Source organism: Xiphophorus maculatus, chromosome 11 (assembly GCF_002775205.1).
Source record: "Xiphophorus maculatus strain JP 163 A chromosome 11, X_maculatus-5.0-male, whole genome shotgun sequence".
NCBI lineage: Eukaryota > Metazoa > Chordata > Actinopteri > Cyprinodontiformes > Poeciliidae > Xiphophorus > Xiphophorus maculatus.
Genome location: NC_036453.1, coordinates 6,433,910 through 6,449,634, shown reverse-complemented (window position 1 = coordinate 6,449,634; position 15,725 = coordinate 6,433,910). Strand labels below are relative to the sequence as shown.

The 15,725-nt window shown below is 37.1% G+C and overlaps 1 protein-coding gene across 1 annotated transcript in view; it reads right to left on the bottom strand.

Moving 5' to 3' along the window:
• The window catches only part of LOC102225222 (serine/threonine-protein kinase 32A-like), a 62,179-nt gene extending 47,041 nt beyond the window's left edge, over positions 1 to 15,138 (bottom strand). The window contains exons 1-4 of the mRNA XM_023341902.1: positions 14,722 to 15,138; positions 12,780 to 13,143; positions 6,463 to 6,518; positions 3,204 to 3,355 (exon numbers count right to left, since the gene is read on the bottom strand). Of these exons, the coding sequence (XP_023197670.1) occupies positions 3,204 to 3,355; positions 6,463 to 6,518; positions 12,780 to 12,831 (260 nt within the window). The 5' untranslated portion in view covers positions 12,832 to 13,143; positions 14,722 to 15,138. The remainder of the gene's footprint in view (positions 1 to 3,203; positions 3,356 to 6,462; positions 6,519 to 12,779; positions 13,144 to 14,721) is intronic.
• Between the last annotated feature and the right edge of the window lie 587 nt (positions 15,139 to 15,725).

Genomic DNA, 15,725 nt, shown 5'->3' with positions numbered 1-15,725 from the left:
GTTAATGGGAACATGTCCTTACAAAAGGCGTCACTGTCCCGTCTGTCAGAGTAACACTTCTGTCTTGTAATATTACAGAGATGACAGAAATAATAACTTCAGGCTGAATTTGACTTACACTGCTATGAATAATTGGCTTAAAATGTTCTTCAGTTTGTGCATTTTTTGTTGCTCTTAAATGTTTCAGAACATCATTTCTTATCAGACGACTAAGAAATCAGCAAAAAATACATAATAGGGTTTTAATTTAGAGTTTCATTTAATTAGAAAAGTTGTCTATAACTGCTAGACCCTATGTTAAACCATAAAATAATGCATTTTCTGTGTTTAACCACATTCTATGGAAAGTACATTTTAATTTCACAAGCCACACCCAGCAAGTAGCGTAAATAATCTCAAAAGCAATATATCATGACCCAATCAATAACGAAGAAATACAAGACCAGGTGAAAAACTACAATAAGTCATTGATGTCTAAGTGTGTCACAAATTCATTTCTAAGACTTTGGGACTCCTGTGAACAACAGTGAGAGTCATAATCTCCAAACAGAGCGAACATGGAAGACTGGAGAACCTTCCAGAAGTGGCTAGTCTACTAAACCTGTTCCTAGAACACATTGGTGACTCAACCAGGAGGTGATCAAAAGAAGCAGAACATCTAAAGCACCACAATTCTCCACAGAAAATTCCTCTATAGCCACAATAAACTCTTTTTCTTATTTTTTATGAATGACAGTTGCTGCCACCTGTTTCCATTAGATATTAGGTTTAGGGATAAATCCTGAATAAATGAAATCATCAAAAGAAAACAATTTTGAATTACTTGAACTACTAAGTAGTTTGATGATCAGAAGCAAGTACATTGGACAAAAAAAGCAAAGACAGAAGAAGGAAGCCTGAATGTAAAAAATACTTTTTACAGCACTGTACGTTAATTACTGTAAATTACCTAATTTACCTTTATCATTATACGTAACCTTTAGCAGTATAACAATGTTTAGCTAGAAATGAGAATAATTAAATATAGTTTTACAATTATAGTCATTAGACATTAATACTACCCCCACAAGCACACAGTGACCACAGCGCCTGGCTGAGATGGATTCAGGCAGCAAACCCTGCATACTGTGATATGTTGGATCAATAGCGACAGCCCTCCAACCTTTCTCCCACCATTTCTCCTCACGCCTCCCCCTGACTGACAGCTCCCATCAGTCTGTGTCCAATGTTTCCTGAGCACAGGAACGGAGGTGAAGCCGTATGCAAAATCACATTCACCTATATATGTTACAAACAACCAAATTGGCCCAAGTATTGAAATACTAGCGAGTTTATTCTGTATTCTAAATCAATACATTTTTATGTTTCATTTCAGAAAGTAAGGCCTGATTTTACTCCAAGTTCAGTCACAATTTGGCAGTGAGAGTACTTGACTATGATATTTTTTTTGGCTAGACTGGATCTTGCATTTCACCAGGTCACCTTCACATCAGGCCAAAAACGCAACGAGCTGGCAAACTACTTTCAAGCTTTCGCCAAATTCTGCAGCACTAAAAGTAAAAGGAGGCATTATGTTTGCTGGCAGTACTTGTGACACTAAAGTCTGGAGTCAGGCTTATCTTTGCTTATTCTATACAGTCAAAATCTGTACTGACTTCACAATACCTGTCTGCTTTACTAAACCTGTATGTCTTAATAAATAAGAGTTTCTTTATCTTTATCTGGCGATACAACTGCATGGTTTCATAGAACATGACCGAACAAGGTACAACTCAGAAAGATGTATTTTTCTCCACATATGAAGCACGGGCATGATTATATAAAGACTGAACAAAATAATAAAAAAAACTCCCTGAAGCAAGTGAAGTTTTTACTCTGCAATCTTTTTGTGATGCTTTCAAGGTTTTCTTTTTAACTAATTTCTTTTCAAAGTGCCATTCATTCTCCAGCATAGACATAAAATATTTTATGCAATAAAGTCCTAAGAACTTTGCTTACAATGAGTTTTTAAGAATAAATATTATTACTGCTTGCTTAAGCTGTCGGGACAGCATCCTGTGGATTTCTCTAAATATATTTGTTTATTTTAGGCTTTAATATACATGATAAATACTCCCAGCACATCTAATGCATCTGCTGTCTGTCCCAACTCTGCTCTGGATTTAGATAGCGGTAATAATAAATATGCTGCCACAAAGAAACTCTTCAAGTTCAGCAGCTGAGACAAATTTTCAGGTTGCAATATTTTCACTTTATGATGTAAATATGATCATCTGCAAGAAATACAGAAGGCACAGAGGTAGCAATCATCCTCAAATAGATTAAGTCTACAAAGTCCATATTCTTACATACCTTCTTGTGAACCTTTGAAATAATTGTTTTTCTTCCTTTAGTGTCAAAGAAGCAATGATTCTAAATAAACAAAAGGATCTTTCACTATAACTGGGTTCTAAACTGTTGTTCCAAGTGTTGAAATCCTTTGTAACCCTGCATAGAATGGTCTGGTTCCTTTTAATTTTGGTTTTACTAAGTGTATTGTTGCTTTGAAAACTTTACCCAAAATATTAGGTCACACTTAGTGGCAACCAATAGGAGGACCAGTGACAACAAGAGAAGGGGAAAGAAAGTAGAACAGATGGTAAGAGAGACAAGAGGAAAAAGGAAAGTGTGAGAAGACAAGGCTGAGGGAGGACGCAGATAAGAGAAAAGAGGGACAGGCCAGAGGACAGTTTTCTGCATGTAATTGTCTCAACGCAGTGCATAGACTTGCAGGTGGTCTCTTCCTGTCTTTGACCTTGAGTGCTTACCACAGGACAATGGTACCTTATGTCAACTCAACACAGTGAGAGAGGCAGAAAGAAAGAGGAGAGGGTGGGTGAGTGGGCACAGCGCTGACCCAAGCACATCTCTAGAGGAAATCACCCCACCCATGGGGGTTTACACTGCCAACAAAATTAACTTCCAGTCTTTTTTTTGGCAAGCACAGCATGCAATCAAGCAAGCACTGGTATTGTTTGTCTGGTGAGTCTGTGCACTGCGCTACTCTCTGTTTACGTCCCTGTTATGTTGAGGTTCCACCTTTCTCGTGATTATTTTTTACTCTTTACTTCTTATTTAAAAACATTGAAAACAAGTTGTAACAATTAGGATTTATGTCTTAATCTTTACCATAATTCATGTTTTAAAGATGAACCTGTGCTTACCAGAAGTTAACCAGGAAGGGATGCTCGAGGTTCTGCATGATCTGCAGCTCTTTCAGGACATTTCTCACTTCGTTGCGTTCCACACATTTCAGCTTGTTCATGTACTTCATGGCGTACATCTTCTTTGTGTCCTTCTTCTGCACTATGCAAACCTGTTGAGATCACATGAGGGTAATGCATATTCTTATCAATGCTTCATTGCCCTGGTAAATGATTGGAAAATTTCATTAATATAATGTATAATGTGGAACTCATTCTGAAAGATAATGCATGCCAGTTTGACACTACATTAAAACACCTTCAAACAGCAGCCGATTAACAATTATCCAACAAAACTAGAGAGGTATTGAACTGGCAGTGAAAGAGAGAGCAAAAGAGAGCATGTTACAAAACCAGCGATAACAAACTCTCACCTCTTTATTACCTAATTGGTTTATAAATGCCAACATACTAATGAGATTCATGAATCTTCATTGAATGTGGCACAACCAACCCTCCAAAAATCATACCTGCAGAAATCCTCAAAACATTTGTCTTCCTTATGATTATGAATTTAAGACACTTCACATTATCTACAAGTTTGAGTTTTAAACTTGGAAAAAACTTAGTGCATGGCAAGTACTAAAAATTGAGAAATGCAGTATCTGTGATATTTCAGATTTAAACCAAAAACACATAAAACCCGGTGGAATCTTGGTTTCTGGTTACATGTCAAATGATAGAAACATATTTTAGACTTTGATAAGAATAATTGCATTTTTCAATGCTGTATTATGACCAATTTATTTGCAGTTGTTCTTGTTCATGCTGGAAGCATCAATAAGCCAATGATTGCTGCTGTCTAAGCGAGTGATCTCTGCACCAGCTGGCACAATTAATCACCCAACGCCTGATCACTTCACTCTTCACATCCAACAGATTGTCTTTTCTGTTATTAGACTGCTTATCTGTTGTTGGACTTTGCACTGACGTTATGTGGATGTGTGGTGGGGGTGTGTGAGTGTGTGTGTTTGTATACAGTGTGTACTTAAAACAACATACTGGATAGGAAGGGGACTCACTTTGAACTATGTGGTTTCAAATGTTGTAGTCCAGCTGCTGTAAACTTAGATTTGTTTCTCTTGTGTCCCTGGTTCTTTTCAAACAAATTACAAGTTAAACTTAACTGGAATGTATATCATAATGTTGTAACTGGATACTGGATAACTGGATTTATTACTGTGTCTTAACTGGAACCCAGAAACGACAGCATATAAGGCCAGTATTGGATTCTCGGGATTGACTGCCAGTTTCTTATCAGATTGATTTTAAAATTTTCTTATTAGTTTTTAGTTCCCGCCTACATCCAGAACCTTCTTTACAACCATTTCACTTCCAGAACACTTCGATCCAATAATAAACCACTCTAAAGTGTTCCCAGAAGCAGAAGCAGAGGAGATGGGGCATTTGCTGTCACTGTTCCTAATTTGTGGAACAACTTACCGGTCAGATCTGCTGATAGCCTGGAAAACTTCAAAAACCTCAAAACTCATTTTTATTCTTTGACATTTACAGAAGGCCCAACGTCAACCCATTCTCACTCCAATGTTTATAATCTAGCTGCCCTGTTTGTTTAATTTATTGTGTTTTACTAGTATGTATTTTTACTGGGGGCTTTTACAGTTAATAGCTGTTTTTAAAGTGCTTTATAAATAAAATTGACATTGAGATTACGTGACAGTTTTATAACATTTATCATTGCTAACTGGGAACCAAATACATACACAATACACTCTGTGGATTTACAGCTCTACACACAGATGCAGTTTTTGTTATCCTCATCATCTTAGCCATCACAATGCCTGATTTCTATTAAAAGTTTTATCCATGAATGGATTCGGATAACCACTTAATGAACCATTTGCATAGAAATCGCAATCTACATATCAGATTATTTGAGAAGGAAATGAAAATCAGATGAGAAAAGTGCTAAAATATTACTGTGTTGCACCCAACTAGACAAACAGAATGATGGAAAGCAAAGTGTACCGTTGTAAAGGTTTACCAGCCTGTGTGAGATCAGAACAAATGACTGTTGCAGTAGAAAAATGGTGCCAGTGTTATCTACCAACAAGGCACCAGCAGCAATTTGTGATACCATAGAATGAAAACAAAACATGCCTGCAGGCACATTGTGTGTTTTACATGAAGCTAGTGTTTTAAGTTCATTATTCGGTTTTAGGTAAGTGATTTAAATCACTTATCTAAAATCCTCCTGTTATGTTGCGGGTCAGATTGACAAGTTTTAAACTTTACATTTTTTTAAAAATACTTGGAAGTATTTTTTTTGCATGAAACTTTTTCTATTTGTCTTAATAGGTGCACTCTACATATAAATTGGACATTTATTCATTTTACACATTTGCAGCCTCCCCTACATCTACTTTTTACATAGATACTGTTCCGGTCAATTTGACCCGGCAGTCAAGTTGAAGGGTAAAAAAGATTTTAAAAAATCCAATTCTATATGTTTCCTTGCAGCTATGAACCATATTTCACTACACACACACACATACACACACACACACACACCCCACCACACACATACTGTACATGCACACACGCACACACAAAAGCCCACTTTCTCACTATTCTCTTTACTTCACTAGGAAACTGCGAGAAGGCAGGTGTTCATACCACTTTTGACAGGAACCTTTTCTGTTCCTGTGGGCAAACTCCACCCACTCTGAGTGACACTCAGCAGATGTGGAGGAAAACATAAATACTCTCTGCATGACTCATTTATCTTGATTTTAATCAGCGGGTCAATTTGACCCAGAACAGTATACGTGTCTCAAGTTCAATTATAAAAATCACTCCTTGAAAAAAAAATCAAAATGTAATATAATTTTTATTCGTTTTTACAAAAGATCAATTTCAAGGAAATTATTGTTTTTTGTGTCTAGGTTTTTTTCAGTGGACATAAAAAATGTAAATTCCATTTTTTATGTCCAAATGAGTAAATGAGTAAATTGTCGTCATCGATCCTTTATTTGTGAGAAATAAAAAAACATCATTGCACAAATATTGATTGAAATGGTTAGTATTGGAATTAATAATCAGATATCAAAATGTTTTGGAGGAATATTTTGGTTTCTGACTCTACTGTATGATTAAACACTCCACGGGTCAAATTGACCCACGAACATTATTGCTGTACCTCAGAAATGAACATAACAGGAGGGCTAAGGTGGAAAAAAGCTAAATAACTTGAACTTACCTTTCCAAAACTCCCTTTTCCAATAGCCCTCAAGATTTGGAAATGGTCAAAATTGACTGCAGTAAAAAAAAAGAAAGAAAGAAAGAAAGGAATAAAATTATTATACATTGTTTAAGACTGAAAAATACATTTAGAAATTGTAACTGATGGTTCTGATTAATGGTAAATTACTGCATAGTCCTAGCAGATCATCTGAAATCTACTGTCATTAAACCCAGTTCAGTTCTACAAGGTCAGGGTTCCTACACATTTTTCAAGTCAAAGTTTCCAGACTCACATTTTCAGTTTTCTCAGTACATTTTATTTTACTTGATAAGAAGAAACATAAAAATGTGCAGTAAATCTAAGGCTGATACATAGTTTTAAGTGGTTTGAATATGGAACAAGTATACAAAAACTAGACAGAAAGGAAATAATTTCATTAGAAAGGATTAAAGATTATGACCAGGTGGATGGACGGATGGACAGACAGACATAAACATAGCCAGAATGAGGCTATGCAGTGACTTCATAGTCAAATCTGCTGTACATCAGAGAGTGTGAGGATCAGGCCCAGCTAATATGATTAGTTCAGTCTAAACTGATTAGCAGGTGTCACTTAAATTTAAAATGACTCCCAGATGAGTTCCAGGGTCTCATGATTTCCTCAGCTGATTTAAACGAGAGAAAGGCTGTCAAAGTGCCAATTACACTATTGTGCAGATGTTGATTAGTTCATGCTGTTACTCGAGTGTCCATCATTTACTTCAGCACATCAAGCCACTGTAAGTAAAATATAAACCTCCTCCCCGTCTTTTCCTTTGCTTCCTTGTGTGTCTTCCTGTAATCACGTTATCTCACATCTAATCCACAAACGCAGCTGTGTCTCTGAAATCATCAGGACAGGATCTCCCAGTAGCTAAGCAGTGAAATGGCTGTAATTACCAGAAGCCTCTATGGGTCTGTGTTGACTTTAGTCAGTGGCAACTCTAAATCTGCATGTTTGTGATATGTGTGTGTTATATAGCTGGTCCCATGTGGACTATATCTGGACAGGTTTCGTAAACACCCCGGCACAGATAGTGTGAAACGGGGAAGTGCCACTGATACGTGACTAACGGAGCATAACATCAGCTGTCACATCCAATTGATCTAGTGGCTGCAGGCTAAATGTAAGAGTGTGTGTCCCTGTGTATGCGCAGTGTAGTGTTTTAAATGTCCTGTGCATGAGTGTGTTTTTGGTAATTGTGAATGTATGTGCAGCATCATTTGAGTGTGTCATCCGATGAGAGCAAATAACGGGCAGCAGCTGTTCCATCCTCTGGGACGGCAGCAGAGGGGGAAAACCGTCTGTCCTTGTTGTCATGACAGCAAGAAACAAACAGCCCCCATCCACTTCCAATAGCCGATAAAGTGGCTGATAGAGAGGAGTGAGACAGAGGGAAATGCTCTGGCTGTGTTCCCATGTGTGTGTTTGTTACACAGTGACTTGATAACAAAATGAACCAAAAGCTGCTAAAAGGAAAGCGATGGAAATGTCCCCTCAAATCTTTGAAATGGCTCTTAAGGGAAACCATGCAGCAGTCTTAGTGGACATCGTTTGTGCTGAAGATTATTTCGGTTCATGCCAGAGTATCAGAGGTCTCTGACTAATCTGGAGATCTTTGACTCCTTCAACTCAATACATGGGATAAAAGAAGATTGAAATTCTCAGAACAATCAGAATTTATCTCCTTTTTAATTATTTTTTTACAAGTTTGTTTTGTTTGTTACACAGCATAATTTCAGAGATAAATTTTGTTAACTACAATTATGTAGAATTTAGGATATTCATTAAATATTGAATCTTTATCAGGAATCATTCTCATATCAATCTGTAATCTTTTTTCTCATAACTAGAAAAAGATGATTTGCTTGCACTTAATTTACAAAAATTAGCGTTTCCTAATCCTCAACCAGTTCCTGTTGAATATTTTTATATCCAAGACTCCAGTTTTGCTTTAGGTTTATTTATTTTTTTTACAAATGGTCTTACATTTTTATAAACACCTTCTGATAGAGTTCATATGATGATGAGCTGACCAGGTCCTTCAGCAGTAAAGCACCCCCAAATCATGCCACTTCCACCTTTATGCTTTATATGCACCACCATAACATGTGCCTTCTATTTCAGTGGTGGCCCAAGTCTGAACGAAATGAAATCCTCTCTGAATCCTCTTGAAGAACACATTAACTGTGGAAATATTGGATTTGGCCTCCAGGTAAACATTAATGTCAGTTTTCTTCTTTCTCACTCACTTGAATAACCTGATCTGATGTGACAGAGGGTTTCTAATGTGATCGAACAGATTGAGCAGGAGTCTAGCGGTGGTTTAATCAGCACATCCAATACCTTAAAACACATCATATCTCTTCCTACTCTTTCACATTTAGTCACAATAAAACCACAAAGTCTTAGAGGAAGCATCTCTGAACAGAAATGTTCAATGTTGGAACAAATTTCCTTCCAGGATTGCTCCTCTCCATCCATCTGCCCATCAACTGTGACCTGATTGACCATACCTGATATACCTTATGAACATTAAATTTTAAGACAGCATAGATTGTTCTAAAACAATCTATTGTTAGCTAAGAATAAACTTAGTATTGAGTCATGGGTAAATAAGTTATAGCTTCATACCTAAAATCTCATCTATTGATTAGCTGAAAGCCATAGTCCAAATCCGGTCATGATTATATTTTGGTTTAGCTCACAACATCAATAGAAATCTTTAAATCGGAGCTGCAACAGAACAATTCAAATCTATGGATAGGCCCTTTCACAGGTTTTGGCTTAAATGTTATTTTTTATTTAGTTAGGCAAATCTAAACAATGTCTTAAGTTGTGGAGTAAAAGTCATTTTATGTCTGTCTCTCAATCTTTGTCTTATTCCTTCAGAAAATTATCTGAGTGTCCACCTTTGTGTCAGAACATCGGTTGTCTTTGGTAACTGAAATATAAGGTCTGTGTCCAGCCGTGAATAAATTCTAGTGGACTAAATGTGGCCAATCAATTCAGTAAGACCTCACATGGCTGCACAGTGTGGGGAGGAAGGAAACACACACATCTGGTGACGTATGATGTGGAAACATCAAACTCTGGGGAGATAAACAAGCCTTGACAGAGTCTACCTTCATACAAACACCTCTGAAAAGTCATTTAATTCACATTTTTATCCTGTTGATGTGATATACAATTTGTCCCAGCTGTATTGTGTCTCAGACACAAAAATTCTGATGTTTCTTTTAGAAATGAACTGCTTTGTTAATAAAAAAAAGTGTCATGAGTATCCATAACTAAAACAGAGTAAAATTTATTGCTAGTCATTTTTTCTTTGTTGACTTTATTAAAATGCTTTATGCATTTCTGTGCTGTGTGTTTGTACTATGTACATTTTTCCACAGCAAATGGATTCACAGCTTCACAGAACAACCAACAAGAAACTGTTACCAAAATCACCTTGGAGTGACAGTGAAAAGCCGATTTGCATTTTTATTGCTACTCAAAGCAGTGATTGCATGATGGGTGTTAATATGTATACTTAACATGCAGAGTACTGACACTTATCAAAATATTAGAATTGGAAATTGACACATCAAGAGATGAAAGGAAGTTTGTTCTCAGTCAATTTTAAAAAAACGACTATAAAAGTGGATACTTGACTCAAGCGTTAGCTATGATTTTGCTGAGGATTCAAGGCTTCCAGGCATTTCTGAAAATTAGTTAAATCAAGTCAAGTTCATTTATGTAGCACATTTGACCAAAAAGACAGTTCAAACTGCTTTACATCAAACAATTATCAATCGATTATGAAACAAGCAATAAATATTATGTCTGTAAAAGTATCCCAGTTTAGCTAATTTGTTCCACAACTAAACCAGGCGGCTACAAGAACTGGGGTATTTCACTTTATTAAAGTTATAGTTTCAAAACTACTAAAAGTTTGCATCATGTATTTTTTTTTTTTTTTTGGAATCTCTTTTTAATGAGATTCTACAAATTATGCTGGATTGACCAGACATTTTCTCCAGTTTAATGTAGTGTAGAATAGTGCAGCGCATTATTTCATACTGTTTTTGTAATAATTATGAATCTACTTCAATAGTGTTAATTTGTGCACAATTTTAGTTTTACCTTCATTGTCATTTATTGTAAGCTGCCTGACCACTGTGCTGAGAAATGTGAGAGAGCCTCTGTCACTGCCTGCTAATGAAGTGTGCCCCGTGCTGCCACGTTGTAGAAATAAACCTAATAAGATCCTGATCCCTGGTGTGATGATTATTATTAAACCCATTAAAAAACAGCACACAATATAAAACAAGTAAGATAAATAAAACAGGTCTGGTGTGATAAAATTCATTTAGAAAATGCTATTGAACATTAAAAATAGTGTTATCATAGCTTAAATAAGGAAATATTTTTGGATAGCTTTAATCAGATCATGCAGTGAAAAGTATGATACTGTAAGAATGATACTCCATTCCTACTACATATCAATTCCACTGAGTCATAAGCTGTGAAGCAAAGAGGAAATACACACATCAATGTTGAGCAAAAGCAGCAAAGTAGAGTATAATCATTAGGTTTCCATGACTTCAAAAGGAAAGCCCTCTCCTGTCTCTGATGCAGCTTTCATCGCCAAGGAAATTACTTTGTTATTCGTGGATATTTTTCATTATTATTCAAAGGTTGTGTTTTTGGGGTTGTCACTCCGCTGCCTTCAGTAAAGAAAATAACTTTTGTATGTTTAGATTAACTGCTGCATCAATCCAAAGTTTAAAAAAGTAAAGGCAAGTTCTTTTGCCTTTTGGAAATTTTGGAAATGTGACATTTCCAAAATGTCAGGTTAGCCACAAATAACGACTTCTTCTCTGATAAGTTTCCTTTTCCCATTTATTTCCCAATAAATATCTACCTAGACTGTGCAGTTAATTGCAACTTGATATCAATAAACAAATAAACTGACTGTTGCTTTTCACATCAAAATACTAAAACTGTGAAACTCAAAGTCATTGACCAATCCACTAAAAATGTAACAGACTAGTTTGAATTACTGGGGTTGCAGACTTTGATTTAGATCAATAAAATCTCTATGTATTATCTATGCCGGACACACAATAGAAAAATGTATTCAAACCAGCAGCTCTGCCGCTGAAAAGTCCTTTTGATACTAGGCTGCCAGCAGTCTAGAAAAACGCAGAAACATGGAAAGATTCAGCTAGTAAATAACAGAAACTATGAAGAAGAGCAAGTCTGTATGCACACAGGTAGCTATTCCAAGATTTTAAAAACTATACCACAAAAACGTGAGATTCTTTCCCTTTATTCCAGTTTAAAGGGATTTTAAACTGGTGCTATAAAAACACCTTGGGATTCCCCCAGAGCAGCCGGCCTGAGTGGCTTCAGAAAGAAAAGTCTGGGTCGCTCTGCTTAGTCCCAGCGACCCAATCCTAGATAAGTCACAGATGATTGATTGATTATTGATGATTGATGGATTGATTGATGTATATAAGTATTCTGAATCTACATAATTTGCTGGGTTTTCTTAGATAGAAAACCTTCTAACAGTAGAAATAAACTGGATTTTGAATGGTAGGTCAAATGTGACTGGGGTGACTGGGATTCAATTTGATTTAAAGTCATGTGCAAGTGACTTTAAATCAATCCATATCATCAATCAATAAATACTAAAAATGTATTTATATACATTTTCTGCATTGAATTGCATTAAAATAAAGTTGTTGAAATAAAGCAATAAATCTGTTAAATAGCCGACTACAGTCTGTACCCAATCACAAACCTCTCCTCAACTGTACTTAGTGGTACTCTAAGCAGACTGACCAAAAGAGATTAAATAATGGAAAAAAACCCACACTTTATTTAAATCTACAAATAACAGCAGGTGTTAATTCTATATTTTTATATTTTTGGATATATGGTATAGATAACCATATTACAACTTTACTATTTAAAATGTAACATTTTTTGTGATAGAAATAATTGTTTCATTTCTGTTGAAAATAAAAGCAATTAAACTGTGCTAAATTAAAATTGTATTTTTTACAAACTTATCAAATAATGCAATTGCACGAAAGGCACTAGTACCAATATGCTGTTCTTTGAGCTAAACAGCCGTTGACTGTTAAGTGTTCTTAATTTTGTCAGGTAGCAGTAACACTTTGATGAGGCAGCAGAAAAGATGCTGAATGCTGCATGCACAACCTGTGTCAGTTCATTTGTGGGCAGTAAACAGAAAAACAAATACACTGAAAAGGACCATCTGGATTTTTACACTCACCCTCATCCGTGTCGTCAGTGACCGGGGTCTTGCTGGACTGTCCGAGTCCCATGGCTGACTGCTCCTCGCACAGATCGTCCTGCTTTTGTTCAACTCAGCCTAGTTTGGAGCAGCTCTCCTTCATAGCCTGGTCAACGGCTCAGCGCTCTGAGAGACTCATGGGCTGGATCCCGTTTTGCTGACTTAAAGTGCTTCTCTTAGGCCACACATCACCGCACGGCCACCAACACACACACACACAGGGAGAACCCCCTACGTTTGCTGTCTGTCTTCAATGGTGCAGACGGACAACTCTTTCCAGCAGAGGGGAGGAGGGTGGGTGATATGACTGTGGCTATGAACCTCCTTCGACTGAGAGTCTAACCTGTGAGAGGATACAGGGAAAACATGAAACCAACAGCTGATTGGAGGGAGGTGGGACACAAAGAAGGAGCAATAAGGAAATGGTACAATACTGATTTTCTATAGACACTAAGACATCAATGTTTTAAACAAGCTCAGACTTATACAGGAAACAGGGCTTTCTGTTTCGCTCTCTTTACTCTTCATCTTTCCTTTGTCTGCCATCTATCAATTATTTAACTTCCATATTTTAATCAAAAGCCCATCCCAGAGGAGCACTGTCTGCAGAGCATGTGTGAATAATGGCAGAACCAGCCTTCCCATTAACAGCATACAATTGGAGGCTTTTGATTTACAACTTAGTGCACAGTGAATGGAAATAATTCAGGCTGCCCTCACAAAACTGTAGGAGTTATGATGAGATTTTGGCTTCCTGGCCAGACAGACCACTGGCACCTAGTGTAGATCTTTTAATGCTTCAGCTTAGATAATTGAGCATCTTATCCATAAACTCTTTTGGACATTTTCCCTGAAAAAGTTTTCTGTTGCTTCACTTTAAGATAAGTAACAGCCTATTTAGTAACATTATCACAAAAAAGAGTGAATGAACATTGACATTACATGGTAGGTAGTTTTGATGAAGGCTTATTGAAAGTTCATCAGGGGTTCCACAAGGTTCAGATCTTGGTCCAAAATCATTTTATTTGTACAAAAACAGCTAAGGATTGAGAATTTAAAATTGGATTTTATTATACAGGTTTTATAATTGTATGGTCAAGAGAAGTAATCTTTACTTTTAAATAACTGATATTTAACCAAGTTATAACTTGCCATGTAACATTACCATTTTTATCTATCTTGAGCAAATATTAAGTTCTTTAGATTTTATGACAGAAATAGATCTGGCTTTTATTTAATGTAAATTGGAAATATCAAACCTTCCTTTGTTGTTTTCCGAGATAAACGGAAAATAACAAGGAAACAACAACCTGGAAAAGGCGCACAGCTTTTCCAGGTTGGATATTGTAGCCTGTACGATGGGGCACCGAGGTGGATTACTTACTCAGATTAGTTATAACCACCACAATTGTTATCAACACTCATCATTTTCTATTGTTCACTAAATTAGACTGGTAAGTCAAGAAAAACAATCATAAATATTTTATGGTAATGTTAATGTTTAAAAATGAAGGTTTTAACTTCGGTTCTCAGTAACTGACATATCGAACAGGTTGCATATTGTTATAATTCACTTCTGTGTGATTTCTGATGATTAGACCTGTGCTGCAGCTGCCTGGTCGGGTCTGTCTTGCAAACACGATGTGGGATCTCAATGGGACAAAGTTGAATAAAGAAAACTGGATTAAATGGAATGAGTTTATAATAATGTAGCCTGTTTACATTCACCCTTTATTAGCTGACACATCCAGAATGCGTCACCACCGCATCCTCTCTGAGTTAAATGAAATATTCAAAAACTAGTGCGGGACGCCGCAGTGCTGAGATCCCTGCAGAGGACACTGTGCTCGGAGCCCCTTATCTGATCTGAGAACATGCGCTGAATAGAAAGTACCCCGTGGCAGCAGTGGGGAGCACCTACCTCCTCAATACTGACAGTTAGTTGAGCATGACACTGCTCCCAGCCGAGCTTGCTGCAGAGAAACCGTAAAGCAACAGTCCAGCTGAAAGCAGTAGTTGTATTCCGGACGTTGCTGCACCGGGACACCTGTCACCCGAAAAATGGGTCCGCGCAGCGGGACGTGACTCTCGGGATGCGGCGCTGGAGTGCAATGCGAAATCCCGTCCAGCGTCTCTGAAGGACAAAGGCTGCAAAAACTGGGATTTTTCGGTAGGAGGAGTGCGCCGCTCGTTGCTCTGATGCGCGACTGACCTCCACATCGCAGCCTGAGTGAATAGGTTGGCCACCACCACAGCCGTGCGTCCACAGGGAGGCACGTTTCATTAGGCTCCCCGCTGGATCCCGCTGTGGCCACGGGGCTGAGGTTCCCCCGTGGGGGCTCCAAACACATCAACATGACAGGAACCCCCAATGTGCTTCTTCACAAATGTTATGTAAATTTCACCTAGTGATGATGTAACATGTCATTCTGAAAATGCCACAATTCATCACCTAAAATAAATGTGACATGACCTTATGAAAAATTGTTTACATCAATAAATAAGTTCTGGGTTGTATTTAGATCTGGTTTTAAGAATGTAAATCACTAATTTATATTGTTTATAAAGACAGGAACCCTAAAATCAAAACATTGTTCCAGTTTATGTGGAGCAACGCATGTCGATGATCCCTTTAGAACAGCGCCCCCTACAGCAAATACCGGGTTGCCACCTCGCACATGTACTCTGCTGAAAGTCCAATTTTTTTGTAATGTGATGAAAAATCTTGCTATTGTAAAATCCCGTAAATTTAAACTCGGCAGTAAAACTATTTATGCAGGAAAAACAACAATCCAATGCAACTCTATACAGTTATTCTATGTTTCAAATCATTTTCCATATATAATATAGAATCTAGAGTTTTTATTGTGTGAACCTACATCTGATGCTGTTGTTTCAGCTGAATTTCCCCTTTGTGGGGCAATA